Here is a 15103-nt window from a genome sequence, read left to right on the forward strand (position 1 = left end):
CGCTGCTGAGCGGCGCCTGCCGCCCCGCCGAGCCCGCGCTGCCCGCCGAGGGCGGGGAGCCGCCGCCGCCCGCCGCCGCCGGCTCGGGCTTCCTCTACCGGCGGCTGAAGTCGCACGAGAAGCGGGAGATGCAGCGGGAGATCCTCTCGGTGCTGGGGCTGCCCCACCGCCCCCGGCCGCTGCCGCGGGAGCCGCCGGCCCCGCCGCCGGGACGGCTGAGGGCGGCACCGCGCTTCATGCTGGACCTCTACCACTCCCTGGCCGAGGGCGCGGAGGGCAGCGCGGGCGCGGAGAGCGGGGGCCGCCCGCCGACTCCTGCCCCGCCGCTGCCCAGCCCGCAGGACAGCGCCTTCCTCAACGACGCCGACATGGTCATGAGCTTCGTCAACCTGGGTGAGTGAGGGAAGGAGGGAGGGAGTCCTGGGCTGCGCGGAGCCCTCCCCGCCACTCGCCCGTCCGTCCGTCCGTCCCGCGGACACCCCTGGCCGGGCAGTGGGGACGGGCGGGCGCTCCCCGGTGGGGCGCGACGGGGTCGGGGCTTTGCCGGCTGGGACCCACCTTGGACTGCGCGGGTTTCGGCCAGGAGGGCAGTTCACTTCGGGGAAGGGCAAAAGCTCTCGCAAGCAGTAAAACATTAACATACCCTGGCATTCAAAACGTTGAGGGGAGGGAGTGAGAGGAAGGAAGAAAAAAAAGAATAATTATTTTTTTAGTAGTACTTGTTCTGATGGTAGTGGTCCGAGCCTGTAGTTCAGAATTAAGCACACCCTCCTCCGCTTCTTGGCCAGCGGAGCTGGGGTCATGCCAGAGTACAGGTTGCACTCACTCTATGCAAGGTCCCGCAGCAGAGATGCATTTTGGGCTTGAACAAAGTACAGCCACGCTACTTCACGGTGGCCTCGTCTTCTCCTTTTCAAATATTTTTTTGTTTGTTTTTATTTTAAGGGATCAGAGCTAGTGCGGTGGTGAATATGTGTACTACTCTGTGTAGGTTACCTTTGTTATTTTTGTGATTGAGCACGGGAACGTGATAAAAATCTGTATCATGTGGAAATCTTGAATTAAGTTTTGTTAGACGTCAACCTGCTCTTCCAACAAATCATCCTGTCAGCGATGTGAAGGGCTCTGAGGCGGGCATTGCAGTGGGAAAGTCATTAAGTTTTTTACTTAAAGGAGCACTTAGTACTATGCAATTGTGAGGAAACAGTGTAATTAGATTCAGCCTAATGTGGAGAATGAAAATATTTCAGTTGGCAAATAACAGTTCCTTTTTTTAGGGAATTCCTGTGAAGCTCAAGTGTCTTAGCCGGTCAGCTGAAGACTTTGCCTTTTTACTTGTGCTGCCAGAGCTGTGTGTCAGAACGACAACAGCTTGTCTTGTTTAAAAACAAACAAACCAAACCGAATTTGTTGTGTGTTTACTTATTTGGAGCAGGGGTATGTCACTGCAGCAGGAAATTTCTCGGAGCTTCCAGTGCTGGTACAGGTGTTCAATAGCTTTGTGCCATGTTCTGTGGATCTAGAACAAGAGCTGATTAATTTTTTGTGCCTGATGGAAATCACGTGGTAGGTCAGAAGAGTTGTAAATAGTTGAAGGATTTGTCTACATTGAAACTGAGGCGGCCACAACTCGTAAGGGTACAGCTGAGCAGCCTTAGGTGGTCAGACCTTCCGGGAGCCTGGAGCCCTGTTGTCTCCTTGTACTGCAGGTGTGTACCTCTCGGGGTCTCATCTGCCCTGTTTTAAGTCAGCTCGGGGATGTTTAGTGGTGTTGCCATCTCAGAGCTCGGGTGTATTTGATTGAGACATCCTGAAATTGTCCATCAATGAAACTAGCATGGTCTGTGGTGTCAGCTCAGAAGCTGAGATCTGGGAAATACTGTACAGGTTTTAAATCAAAAGGACAGCTGTTTTTCTTCCCTCCCAGTCTCCCCAAACCTCTCTGTCCTTTGAATACATAGAGCTGCTGCTGCTGTCCCTGTCCTTTGCCTTGGGGACTTTCAGGACCTATGCTTGGAGCTGTGATTTTAAGAAGTGTGGTGCTGACTGTAGCTGTCTATAAGCAACCCCCATATCACATTGTACTTGAGGGATGTGAAACAAGATGCCTGCAAGGGGCTAGGCAGTTCCCTAAAGAGCTGATTTCAGGGATAAGTGTGAGCATGTGGTGTTTAAGAAGGTAATTAGCTGTTTGTAAAGCACCAGGAGAGTATTATTAGATGGTATAATCTGAAAGTATGTGTTTCTTTTGGAAATAACCCCTCCCACTCATATGATTCAAATCAGTTCAGATAATTTGGATCTAGACACTTATGTAACAAAGAAGAAAATTATTCATGTAATGTAGTAAAATAGTGCAATTGAAATGCTAGTTAGGCGTCTCAGGAAGCATGAATCAACTGTAGAAGTTTCTCATCAACTTCCAAATCCCAAGTCATAAACCATAATGCCATTTAATGTGATTGTTTGTTAGCAGAGTGTTGATGAATCGATGGGCTGGAACTGAGCAGCTGTTTTCTGTGGCTTCTCTGACATACCAGGGATTTTTTGGGGTCTTTCACCTGTGTATTGACATTTACTTTTCCATTTAACAGTAATTCAGGTCAGAAAACTAGAGGAAGCCTAAGGTTATGTTCCAATATAGAAACCCAAGGTTTGATGGGAGAAAGCCAGCTTGTGATCTGTCAAAGCAGCTTATTAGATGAAGTCAGAAATGCAGCAAAAGACAGTGGGGTCACAGCAGAAAGGGAAGAATTCTTGATTTCAAGCACACTGACTAATCCAATGAAGTACATGTAAAACAACCCTGAAAACTCACAGCTGGAGTCTGCTTATAAGTGGACACTGCCAGAATTATTTTAGTTGGGGCTTTCTGCATGTGGCCATATATACAGTTACTTCTGTTCAGTTAAAACTGACTTCTGAAGAACTTTGTGTTCAACCGTAAAGACTTACCATTCCATTATTGAAGAGGCAACTACCAAAGAGATGCGAGGGGCCCCTGCTGTTCTCTCAGGGTGAGGAATGTATGGTATCACCTGGAAATGTAGGTGAATGTGGCTGTGTGGGTGTCAAATGTGGGTGACCTGCCTGCAGGTGCTGATGCTGTTTCTGCTGCAGCTCAGAACCAGAAAAAAGTTTGATGCATCTCGTTGTGCTGGACAGCCATCATCTAGGCCAGCTGTGCAGAGGAGTCCTACTTTGTCATGAAAGTTTGCAGGTGTTGATGTTCTTATAAAAGTGCATTTAATTTTTTCAGTCCTGTAGCCCGAAAAGGGTCACTAGCTTGTAGTCACTGCTGATTTTAAATATGCAGGGCTCCTGCTCTTCCTGACCAGCCTACATCCTTCAGTCTGGGGACACAGCAGATGAGTTTTCTCTCTGGGTAAGGCTATGTTTCCATATGTGCTCAGGGTATGAGTCCTCTTTGCAAAGGTCTTGCAAAGCTGAGGGACTTTGGGGAGGTCTCAGATTGTTCAGACAGTGCAGGCTTGTCTCAGCCTCAAAGGTGATGGTGTTCTTGGAGGTGGTTTCTATTTCATTTTGGGGTTTTTTTAAAGTGAAACAGGAAGGTCACAGAGGTGTGCAGGTTCTTCACACACAGGGAGTTGCTGTCTTACAGGGAGGACAGGAAATATCCGTCTTTGAAATGGAGAATCTGGGATTTATCTTGCTTACCTGGTGGTGTCTGTATTGTGGTGTGTGCAATGATTCCCAGAGGGGATGATTATAGGGGAGCTTAGTGTGCCCAGGGCTTCCAGGAGATGCTAAGCACTTAGTTTTATGAAAAAAACTGCACCTGGAGAGCAGTATCAGGGAGGAGAAATGATTTTTTGTTCCCATTACAAGCAAAATCACATGAGATACAAACCAGTTCAGATAATTTAGATAATAAATTTAATCTATCAGGTTAAATACCAAAACATAATTTGACAGAAAACATAACCTGTCCTTGGTAAATCAGGTCCCTTTTTCTTGGGAAGATGATCCTAGAAGTGTCTGTTTGGGTGTTTCATTAGGATGAAGTGTCCAACACGTGCCTGTTTCTTTTCATTTCACACATAGGAAGTCTGGATAGCTGGCACAGATGGAAACATCTGCATGGATTCACTGAGGAAGCAGGGTACCAAATTCTGTGCTGTGGAAATGGCTGTGCAGCAGGGTTGTGGGGCTGGGGCAGGGGAGTGCATTGTGGGCCAGGCATCTTTGTGGAACTGTTCAGCTCTTCTTGTTGCAACAGCCTTGATATAAATATGTGGCATGTCTTGACACAGTACTGTTGGGAGAATAACATCTATTAATGTTTCCTATCTGGAAAATGTACCTTCCTCATGGCACGAGATAAGGTTATCTCCTCTTGGCAGAACAGCCCGGGGTTGGTATGGAGATACCTCTTGAGGCAGTGATGCTGGATTGACAGCTTGACCCCATGTTCTCAGGCACATCAGTGCTGATGTGAAGGGGATCTGCACTGCACCCTCTCTTTCACCAGCTGGTGTCTTCAGAGTAGTGCATGCTGTGTGAAGCAGCAGAAAACAAGGCTCTCAAAGACTTTGCTACTTTAACGGCATCCAGAATTATTTGTGTATCATGAAGGGTGCTATGAAGCAATCCTGTGTCAGAACATGGTCTTCACCCATGTCTTCCTATCCTGGCATCCACACTGAGAGGAAAAACAGCCATGCACTTCCTACAATCAAACTCAAGGAATTCAGTGGCAGTCTGAGTTTCTGCTGTGACCCGAATCTGGGACTGTTGATAGACATGCAGGAAAAGTCTGAACCCATCAAACCTGCCAGAGATAAGGATCATAAAAAGTGTGCTTTGGGGTGTGGTACCTGCTTATTCAGCATTGTGGCTTTTTGTAGCAGACTAACAGCACTGATTCACTGTACATCTACTTTTGGAGAAAGGGTTTCCTTTTTATCATAAGACCCAGAGGTCCCTTAGGGAGGGCTTCATGCAAAAGGTTAAGGGGAAGCTCACCTTTTGCCAGCCAGTCCTGCAAACAGCCCTGAAGCTTCAACACTATTTGAATTGGGATTGTGGTGGAAAGACTCCTATTTTTGAATCTCCAAACTCCAGGCAATCCCCATCTTCCCTGCAAGACTTCAAGTGTCCGCTGGGGCAAGGGTGCTCCCTTTCAGTGCAAGGAAGTTGCTTGGAGGTAGATATAAGACTTGTTGGACAAATACACTCTCTCCCTCTCCTTGCCTATAAAGCTGCACCTTATGGATGTGATGTCTTACAAACAGGCTTTTCATCTTTTTGGCAGTGGTGACCTACCAGATTTCCTTCTAGGAATGATCTTGCACAAATCCGTAGCACCTTAGGTGCAAGCAATATGCCTTTGTTCTGCACAGCTTTTCACAGGAGGGAAGCAGTGCTCCAACATCCTTACATGTGTTTCTAAAGCACGTGAATTTTTTCATCTGAAGGATTTGATCAGCCCACCTGCCTTTTTCACAGTACCGTGCTTGCTGTTGGGAGATATGAAATTAGGCAACCAAGATGTATCAGGGTTGTTGCATGATTGGATTGATGGGACCGTACCATTCATACTGTCATCCCATCTGTTTATACTCTTGGCCACGTGTTGTAAAGGTCAAGACATCTACTCAGAGGGAATAACTGGAGTGTGTGATGCTGCAGATCTGGCTGTGCTGCCAGCTGGCTGTGTACAGCCTCACTTGCTCGGCATGTGAGCAGTGTCCTCCACGTGTGTCCAGAGCAGGCCAATATTAGAAATCATGAAGCTGATGATGGGAATGAGTTTACTGACTTCTGCCAGGCCTTGTATAGTGGGTTTTGATGGCAAGACAGATTCCCAAGTGCCGAAGAGCAGCCTTATATTTGCTGTGCAACTGATGCCGCTCGAGATCCTCATTTATGTAATCTCCTTGAAGTAGCTGCTGCTTGTGAGCTGCCTGCTAGTGGGAAGCTGCCTGACAACATGGTTAAAGAAAGGGCAAATGGTCTTTTAGAAGTCCTTATCTCCTCTGGACTTGGAATTTGAGGAACCGTCATCCTTCTGTCTTTGGCTAGGAGCCTTGGAAGATGTGTGGCTCCTGGAAATGTTGCTCTTCAAAACCTGTATTGTTGAAATGAGTGGAGGGTCATGTTCATGTAAGCAGTTTATCCAAGTCTGACTGTCATCTGGACTAAGCTACTGGAAGCAGACAGTATGACATTAGTAGGATTATTCTCTGTCTTGTGAAAGCTTTTCAGAGCTTCAAAATTTACAGTCTTAGACTTCAACATTTCACACAAATTTTTCTTCCAGCAACAACAATAACAACAGCAATTTATTGTAATTTAAAAAGCTAGTATTGCCAAACCAGTCTTGATTACTTCAAGCCAATTTTTTTATCTGTAAATAAATGAAAAGTTCCATTTTGAATTAGAAACCCAGGTGTGGGACTGGTGGATTTTTTTGATTTTTTTTTTTTTAAATAAAAGCAGAACTTCCTAATTCTTTCCCTCAGAAAAAAATTGAAGCTAAACCACTTCTTATAAAAAGGTTTTCTTTTGGCATTTTTTTTCCAGCTCAACATGGCTTTAGCAGAAAATCACTTCGGCAGCTGTCATGGGTGTCTTGTGCTGAGCTCCTGCTGGGACTGCTTGCTGCAGGCTTGTACCTCTGCCAAGGAGCTGTGGATCCTTGCTAGGTCTAGCTCGGTGCATTGCAGTGGTTACACTCTCTCTTGTAGTTTTAAATATAAACTTCTAAGCAGTGTTTGTGATTTAGGAGGAAGGAAGGTGGTGTTTAGACTTTCCATGCCATGGAGTCACGATTCTTTTTAGGTCATCTTGCCTCATTGCTAACTTGTAGGGGGTTAGAGGAAGGTATGATTTACTTGGGACGTAAACAGTCCCATTGTGTGTTTCTGCTGTATCCCAGCAGATGCACAGCTATGCTGTACAGCCCACCTCCTAATCATTTAACATCTCCACTTGATCATTTATATAGCAGTGTGAAGCACTATTGCCCAAATAGAAAAATGGTTAATGGATGAGAGATTCCCATTTGTTACAACAACTATCAGACCTCAGAGCCTGGGAGATGGAGGTTAAGGCCTGGAAAACTGTCTTCTGCCCACCTGATTCTTGGAGCCTGGTGTTGGGTCACACCTCGATTCCCTGTTCGATGGAGTGGCAGTTTTGAACTCAAAGAGGGTAGGTTTAGATTGGATGAAAGGCAGAAGTTTTTCAAACAGCAGTAGTGAGACACTGAAACAAGTTCCCCAGAGGAGCCGTGGATGCCCCATCCTTGGAGTTTTTCAGGTTGGACGGGGCTTTGAGCGATCTGTTTTTCTGAACAGTGTTCCTGCCCATGACAGGGACTGATCTGGATGACTTTTGAAGATCCATTCCAGCCCAAACTGCCTAGAATTCTAAGTGGGAATTGGGATTCTGTAGCCATAATATGCTGAGGGTGAGGAGACATGCCTGAAAACATTCCGTGAGTAGTTTCTTTCCACCTTTTTCAGTCATGGCTGGCAGAGGATGAGGAGTGGTGCCTTCTGCAGAGCTGCAGCCCTTGCAGCAGGGGTGGCTGGCAGCAGCACACTAAGTGGCCTGGTGCTTTGCGCCCAGAGCAGGCTCCCACACAGGGGCTTTGGGAAGGGCATGTGGCTGCAGCTGCTGCAAGGCTGTTGCAGGAGAAAAAAAGCTTAATTAAAGAAGTTGAGTCCCCTGTGGGATTGCAGGGGTGTTTAATACCTCGTAATGGACTTTGATTCCTAAAAACTGCTGTGGATTGGGGCTGGCATTTCCTGAACTTTCAGTTACTTAAGAAACAGTCTTGTAGTGTTGGGTAGAGTTTTGGAATGGATTTTTTTGTTTGTTTGCGTTTTGGGTTGGTTGGGTTTTTTTGGTGATGTAATGAGATTTTTTTTTTTTTTTGGTTTTGTTGTTAAGGGCACAAAGATTTTGACAGCACTGCTTTCAGCTCTTTTTATTTTACGTAGCAGTGTTCATCACAGCACAATGACAGAATTGAATCAGTGGTAGCAACAGTGGGAACTTTTGGCAAAAAAGGATAATGTAGACAGAGCCGAAGTGTTCTGCTAACTAAAACAGTAGCTGTATTTTTCAGAGAGCTAGACATGACTGTTTTGATCCAATGTGGTGTTAATCACAAGAATACATAACTGCTTTCCTGTGAACTTTCCCCTTAAAAATATCCAATGATATCACCTGATGTTTTGCACTAATGCTCAGTATAACCAGAATTTAGAACAGCTGGCTCCATATAAACTTGGAACATTCATAGGTCAAATATTAGTGTATAAATAAAAACATTTTGAAAATGAAAACAGAAGCACAGTATTGGAAATATACTGAATGTGCAGATGTACTTCATGGCTTGAATAGCTTTACAAATTAAACAAGACAGTGTTAACACTTGTTCTGAAGAGTCAAATTTCCTGATAGTAAATGAGGGAGTGTTTTCAAACAGTATTCCAAAGATGTGTTATTCCATGTATGTTAAGGGTTGCTTGCAGTGTGAGAAATGTATGAATTGGCTATTTGAAACACTCTTGTAACGAACATATATTTGTTCAACCCAAAATCTTGTCAAACGGAGATCTACAGTGCAGGCTGTAAAATGTGCCATGTTTAAAGCATGCACAGAGATGTTTATGTTGAAGTGTACTGCTGCAGCTTTCTTATCTTGTCGCTCACCTCATCGCGTTCGCGTGGCATGTATGGTCAAGGTATTAGACACTCTGTTTGTACAAGGGCTAAAGGGTGACATAATGTCTATTGAAGCACAAGCATTAGGCTCCACACCAGGCAACAAAGAGCACTTAAAAAATGAGAACAGATTAGAGCTCATGAGCAGGGTCTGATAGTTGCACACATAAGCCAAGAGGTGTTGGAGGGAGGAAAGGGTCAACAGCTATGGTGTGAAACAGATGTGCCTCCTTGCATCGTTGTCTCTCCTGGGCTTTCCAGACCACTTGAGAGAGAAATCCGGAAGAGTAAAGTTCTTAGCAGACAATTCCAGTCTTTTTACAGGGGACAAAATTATCCAAATAAGTTGGAAAATAAGGTTTAACTGTAACTAATGCATACAAGATGCAAAAGACTTGTCTGCCTCTGCCTTTGTAAACTCTGTAATAATACAAAGTTGTTTGAACATGAACATTGTTGCAGCCTAACATCCGTATTTTCAAACTGCTTTAAAATATTTGGATAAAGGTGTTCTGTATCAGGGATTAAAGAAATGGTCACAGCTTGAATTCCTCATGGCACAGAGGCGCAAGCTCCCTCTGTCCAAATTCAGATGAGCAGAAGTAGAGGCAGTACTCTTTAATCGCCAGAAGCTCTGCAGGAAGAAAGGAGGAGGCATTTCCTATGTCACTTATCATGGGCTTCCCGTTCACGTTCCTTCACTACTTTTGGCCACACTGGTGGTGTGATGCTGGAAGAGGCCTTACACACTTTTAGTGTACCTGAGCCTTCATAATGATGCCAGGCTTGGTTCCTCAAAACATTTGTGTGCAAGGGAGAGGCTCCTCTGCAAGCCTTGACATGTGTGCACAATTTTCAAGCAAAAAAGTAGGAGGATAGTTCTAAAATTTAAGCCTGGTTTGAAATTAATGTTTTAATATCTACACAAAGATTTGATTCACAAGTACAAAATCCAGGTGCTCAACTTAAATGATGCAGGTTGGCAAAGAAACCCTTAATTTTAGAAAAGCAGCAGCCTCTCTTGCCCACAAACCGTCATCCTGAGACAGCATTTCAAGCATGCAGACCTTTTTGCTTAATTATTGTAACATCAAACATCTTTGACATGAAAGGGACCAAGCAGTGGCTATGCAAGATAATGACTTGTTTATAAAAATAATTTAAACAACATATGAAAAGGATAAACATGCATGTCCTGCCAAAATTCACTGTATGTTCTGCAGGCTTTGGTGATTGTGAATCTCTTGGCTTGCTCTTTAATTTTTTTTTTTTTTTTTTATTTTTTTTTTTAAACCCACAAAGAAAAAAAGGCAGAGGGGGAACGGAAAGAAGAGAAATGAAGGGAGACTTTAAAAAAAAAAAAAAAGAGAGTTCTTATATTTAAGGAAGTTCCAACTTATTATGATGTGGAAGATAGCTGGAGAGAAAATACATTTGTTTAACGTACTCCAATAGATTTTCTCTTTGAGATGTCTGTGTCTTGTCTCTTGCATGTGATAGTTTTTACACTTTAATGGTTGTAGCAGCTGTCCTGTCCAAAAATGTTCCATTCTGCAGGATATGTAATGCTCGTTACTTGCTAGACAACATCAAGATACTACTCTGTCTCTTATTCAGAACCTCAAAACACTTCATAAGCATTTAACTCTCACAGTGTGCTCTGACAAATGTAAATCACTCTTATACTGGTTTTCCAAACAACTAAGCTGAGGCTCTGGGGTTATGACTGGACGAGGACTGTGATGAGATCCCTGAAATTCTTGCTTCTGGTCCTGTAATCTCACCTGTTTTACTGACCTGGCCAGTCCTCCAGTGGCTCATGGAGCTAGTGAAACAAGAGGGCCTTATCTGGTGACATTTGGCTTTTTTCAGGTGGCACCATGAATCAGCTGGAGCCTACAGGTTTTCACCTGGCTTAGGATTTAGTTCTTCCTGCTTGTGAACCTGGTTCATCAGTGTTGCACAGTCTGTGCCTTCTGCAGCCATGCTCCATTAGGGACACGGCCCTTCAGACATGCTTGCCAACAGCTGAACGTAGGAGAGGTGAAAGAGGTCACAGGCTAGCACATGTTTCATTTGAAACTATTGGAGAGCCTAATAAAGGTTTGGCTGACCTTTGATAAAGCCCACACTGCAGGGAAGCTAATAGTAGATGTTCTTCCGAGTTAACTGAGAGTTTTGTTGAGAAACTCCCCATAAAAATGCAGTGTAACAGCTGAAGTTGTTATAATGACTCCTTTATGTTTCAGAAGCTATTGGGATTGGGTCTGCCTGATACTGTTGCTATCTCTAGTCTCAGTAAAAGCAGTTTTATGGGGTCCCAAAACAGTCTGTTGCTTCTGGCAGCCGGAGAGCTGGCAGCTCCGATGCACTGAGGCTTGAAGAGATAGTTCATTAATTCATGGCACTTTCCAGAATAAACATGGCAAACCTCCTCTGAAATAACAGACGGTAAATCCTCCTTGTCACTCAAGACTGCACATTTGTCTTCAGAAGGAGGCTGTGAAAGAAGCTGTCCATCTCCTAATGAATGAAAAAATAAATAGAAGAAGAACTGTGCATTGTGTCGTACTTGACGTGGTGAAGCTTCGGGGTGGAATAACAACAAACCTTTCCTCCCTTCTTAGCCCTGTTAATCGTGGACTGAAACCAAGCAATGCCCACTGGGCAGGCTCTCAGATGGCATAAACTATCACAGCTCTCTGCCAGGAATCCCTGGTGGGAATGACAGCACTTTTTGCTCCTTCTTTGACTCGTTTTGGGAAGGTAGGTGTCGGCATCTCTCAGCTTCAGGTCCTCAGGGATGGGACCTCTGGTCTCTCTCTGCTGGGAGACTTGTGAAGGTTGCTGCAAGCTGGGATTGCTCAGAGCGCACAGATGTTTTGTGCAGCTTGTTATTTTCTATGTTGGAGGTTATGAGTCAGAATACTGTTACCAAAATGTTTATGTGAAATCATTTCTGAGTCATATATTTGCATCATATACAACCTGTCTGACAATCAAAACATTCAGCGCTCGGCTAATGATTATATGAAGTTTTCCAACACTCTGCTCCAACATAACATAATTACACGGCAGAGTGCAATATATTACTTTGACAGAGTTCTTCATGCATCTTGTGATGTCAGAACATCATCATTGCTATTATTTTAAATTATCAGTTTGTTGCATGAAACAAAGTTAAAAATAGTGAGAGGCAGTTCCTCAGAAATAAAATGCCGTGCAAATATTCCTGGCATTTTCAGTCCCCAAAAAACATTTCAAGAGCTTGCATAGTACTTTTAACTGTATTCTCTCCAGAGAGGTGCTTGATCAGGACTTATTGGTTTAATTGACAGATTAGCTGTGGATATTTGCCTGAAGAAACTGTTTGGTGCCTGCGGGACTGTTTGGTAGTTTCTCTAAAATACATTTTTGAAGATAGAAGCCAAGTATTTTTAGCAGCATGAAGTCCCTAAACTACAGTTTAATGCACTTTATGTTTGTCTTGTGTGAGTTCTAACATAAGTAGGAATTGCTTACAAATGTGTTCTGAATAACTAGGGTGAACATTTAAAATTACACTTCAGGTGTGTGAGAACTCGACAGGTATGTCTACCACCATGTTCCAGTGATTTCAGTAACTCCTCTTGAACAGTTTATTCTAAAGCAGCATGGGGAAAACTGAAGTACCCCCTGGCTCTGTGCTAGGGTAATGGTCAAGGAGATGAAAAGGGCAAAGGGACAAAGGGCTGCTCTTTTGTTAGTTTTGAAATACATGTCCATGAAAAAGCACATGAATGTTCAAATGGAAAATGATGTTAGGGCTGACTTGTCTGAATTTGGTTTACAGTCTTTTGGAATTGGCTTTGGGAGCTCAGTTATAACTGTGAAGGGCACAGGCAGGTCCCTTTAAATATATTGTTGCATTTCAGCGCGCTTACTGAGCTGTCAGAGTGCGAAGTGCAGGATGGATTATGATGACATTCTTTATGTTCCTAGTGAAAAAAAAGTATGGACAATACAGTAGTGGACTTTTCTGGCTACAAGTGACTGGGCTGTGCTTAGTAATTAGGGAGCCCACATTTGGAGCAATAAAAGCATCGCTGTGTAGTATTAGTGAGCACCATCTTTGCTTATGCACTCTCCTTGGCCAGCGTCAGTGGCAAATACATAATTGGTCTATGAGGACCAATATATTGTGAAGTGTAGTGGAAAATGCCAAAATAAAATTTCAGTTGGATGAAGTCCATTTGTCCTGTGCTAATTTTTAGCCCTGTAAACAAACACAGCTGCTGAATGCAGAATCAGTGCTCAGAGTGGTTAAAAACAGTGATGCATTGCTAGTGAGATCACAGCAGAAAAAAATATGTAACACATGAGGCTGCGGTAAGGATCAAGACTATCCTCAACTCTGAATAATTGTTTCTGTTCATCTATTTATGATGCATAGAATGTGAAGATTACTGTTGATTGTCAGACCATTCAGCTAGGACAGTGTATTAAGTATTGATGAGCCAGTTGTCGTGAACTTTTGCAAGAGAGTGAATTGGCAACCAAAGCTTGATAAATTTATATGTATTTATTTTATATTTCTCTCTTTTATATGAATATATCACCCCTTTGGTCATCTGGGCTTTGTTGTTATTTGTTTATATATATGAAGGATCCATGCAGGTAGCTTTGCCTGTCACTTCATCTTAATTAAAATGTCTTTAGAAGTACTGCAATACTGAACAAGGAACATGAGATTTCAAACATTAGAAATCTCAGGGTCAAGACTGCTAGGTCATTGGCAAAGTAGCAGCACTTACACTGTAATTTGTCTCATGGCCCAGTTATATGTTTTGACATCCCTGAGCTGACTAATTGCTCTGGGGGAAAAAAAAGACTCTTGGTTACTGTAGTAGAAAAGTTTCCAAACTCTTCTGTCAATCAAATCCATTATCTAGGGACTGCTGCATGGTCATCCCCAGAGCTAGCAGAGTAGGGCAATTTTGAACAGCATCTGTTTTAAAGTTTTGGGCATTTTATAGCCATTTTGGGGCTTTGACTTGTGGTAGGTGTGTCATCTCATGCTCTTGCACAGCACAGGTTGGTGCCACCCTCTTCAGAAGCCTCCTAGGTCTTGAGGAATAATTGGGTGTTCGCATTGCAGTGTACTGGACTCGTGCCATCATGGATTTTGTCATGTCTGCAGAGCACAACTGGGGTCCATCAGTGGCCTGGGTTCTGGAAACTCTCCTAGCCTCTACCCCAGCTCAACTACAGGCTGGCATGGAGCATTTAAATCTCAAACTGTCAGTCTGGCACGTTCCATAAACACTAAATTGACTCAGAGTGGCTAGGTTTAGTGCTATAAAACATACCGTTCAGGTATTATTGCCAAGGAAAAAAAATTACCTGTAAATAGCAGACTTACAGCATAGGGGCTTATTTCTGTGCTTATGCTTTTTACATTTCCATTTTTGCACCACCTTGGCAAGAAGTTAACTTAAATGTCAAAACTATTTTTATGTAAATATATGCATTATTGAATCTCTTGCTCATAAAGCAAATAGTACTTTAAACCCACACAAAACAGTTGAAGCTATATATATTTTCTCACTACTGAATTTGGCTTTTAATAACTCGGAGTGAACTGTCCAAAATAAAGTTAGGAATCAAGGGCACTTTATTTTCCAGCTAGCAACATATGTATTCTTGGCTTTGCACTGTACCAGTTTGAGATGGAAGAAAACCTGGATCTGTACTACAGATCCTCTCCACAATCAAGAAGAGAGAAATATCATAGTTAAATAAACTCATTATTTTAAAATTAAAATGTTCTAAAACTGTATGAAGCTACAAAAAAATATGAAGGACTATTAAGAAACTGTGGAGGCTTTGATATCAAACAGTGGTTTTCTAATGTGTTTCTCCTGCTGAAAGTGCAGCCTTTTGCCAGAGTCAGAAGCAGCAGTTACCCAGAGAAAAGATTTCACTGCTGCTATTTGACGAGTAAGGACATTGTAGCTAAGTAACTTGCCCTCAGTACAGACAAAACCTCAGCTGAGGTTAGGGATTGTGTACTAAGCCCAGGTCATAGTGGCCTGGAAGGAGATGCTTGCTGTCCTTTGTGGGTTTCATGGTTAGTCTCCTTGTCACGGATTTTCTTGCCCCCCCTGCCCTCTTGCCTGTGGGAAGTTACTCGAGATCGGTTCTGGATGCCAAAGACAAGATGGGAAAAGTCACATCAGGAAGTCATGCAAACAAGAGCTTGATGCTGGAGAATGCATGGGCAGTGCTCTGCCACAGTGTCCTGGAGGGACCCACCTTGTTGCTGTCTCATTGCTCCCTGCCACATGCTCAGTGTCAGAGCTGCTGTAGCAGAGGTCGCCACTGGTTTTGCCTTGCCCTCTGCTGCAGCAGAAATTCCATGAGC

The 15103-nt window shown here is 43.6% G+C and overlaps 1 protein-coding gene across 1 annotated transcript in view; it reads left to right on the plus strand.

Moving 5' to 3' along the window:
• Positions 1–2: 2 nt before the first annotated feature.
• The window catches only part of BMP6 (bone morphogenetic protein 6), a gene marked incomplete at its 5' end in the record, with an annotated part of 89194 nt that continues 74093 nt past the window's right edge, over positions 3–15103 (plus strand). Inside the window, one exon of the mRNA XM_041475345.1 lies at positions 3–393. Coding sequence (XP_041331279.1) covers positions 3–393 — 391 coding nt within the window. The remainder of the gene's footprint in view (positions 394–15103) is intronic.

The sequence above is a fragment of the Pyrgilauda ruficollis genome, unplaced genomic scaffold (genome assembly GCF_017590135.1).
Source record: "Pyrgilauda ruficollis isolate IOZ18807 unplaced genomic scaffold, ASM1759013v1 scaffold35, whole genome shotgun sequence".
NCBI lineage: Eukaryota > Metazoa > Chordata > Aves > Passeriformes > Passeridae > Pyrgilauda > Pyrgilauda ruficollis.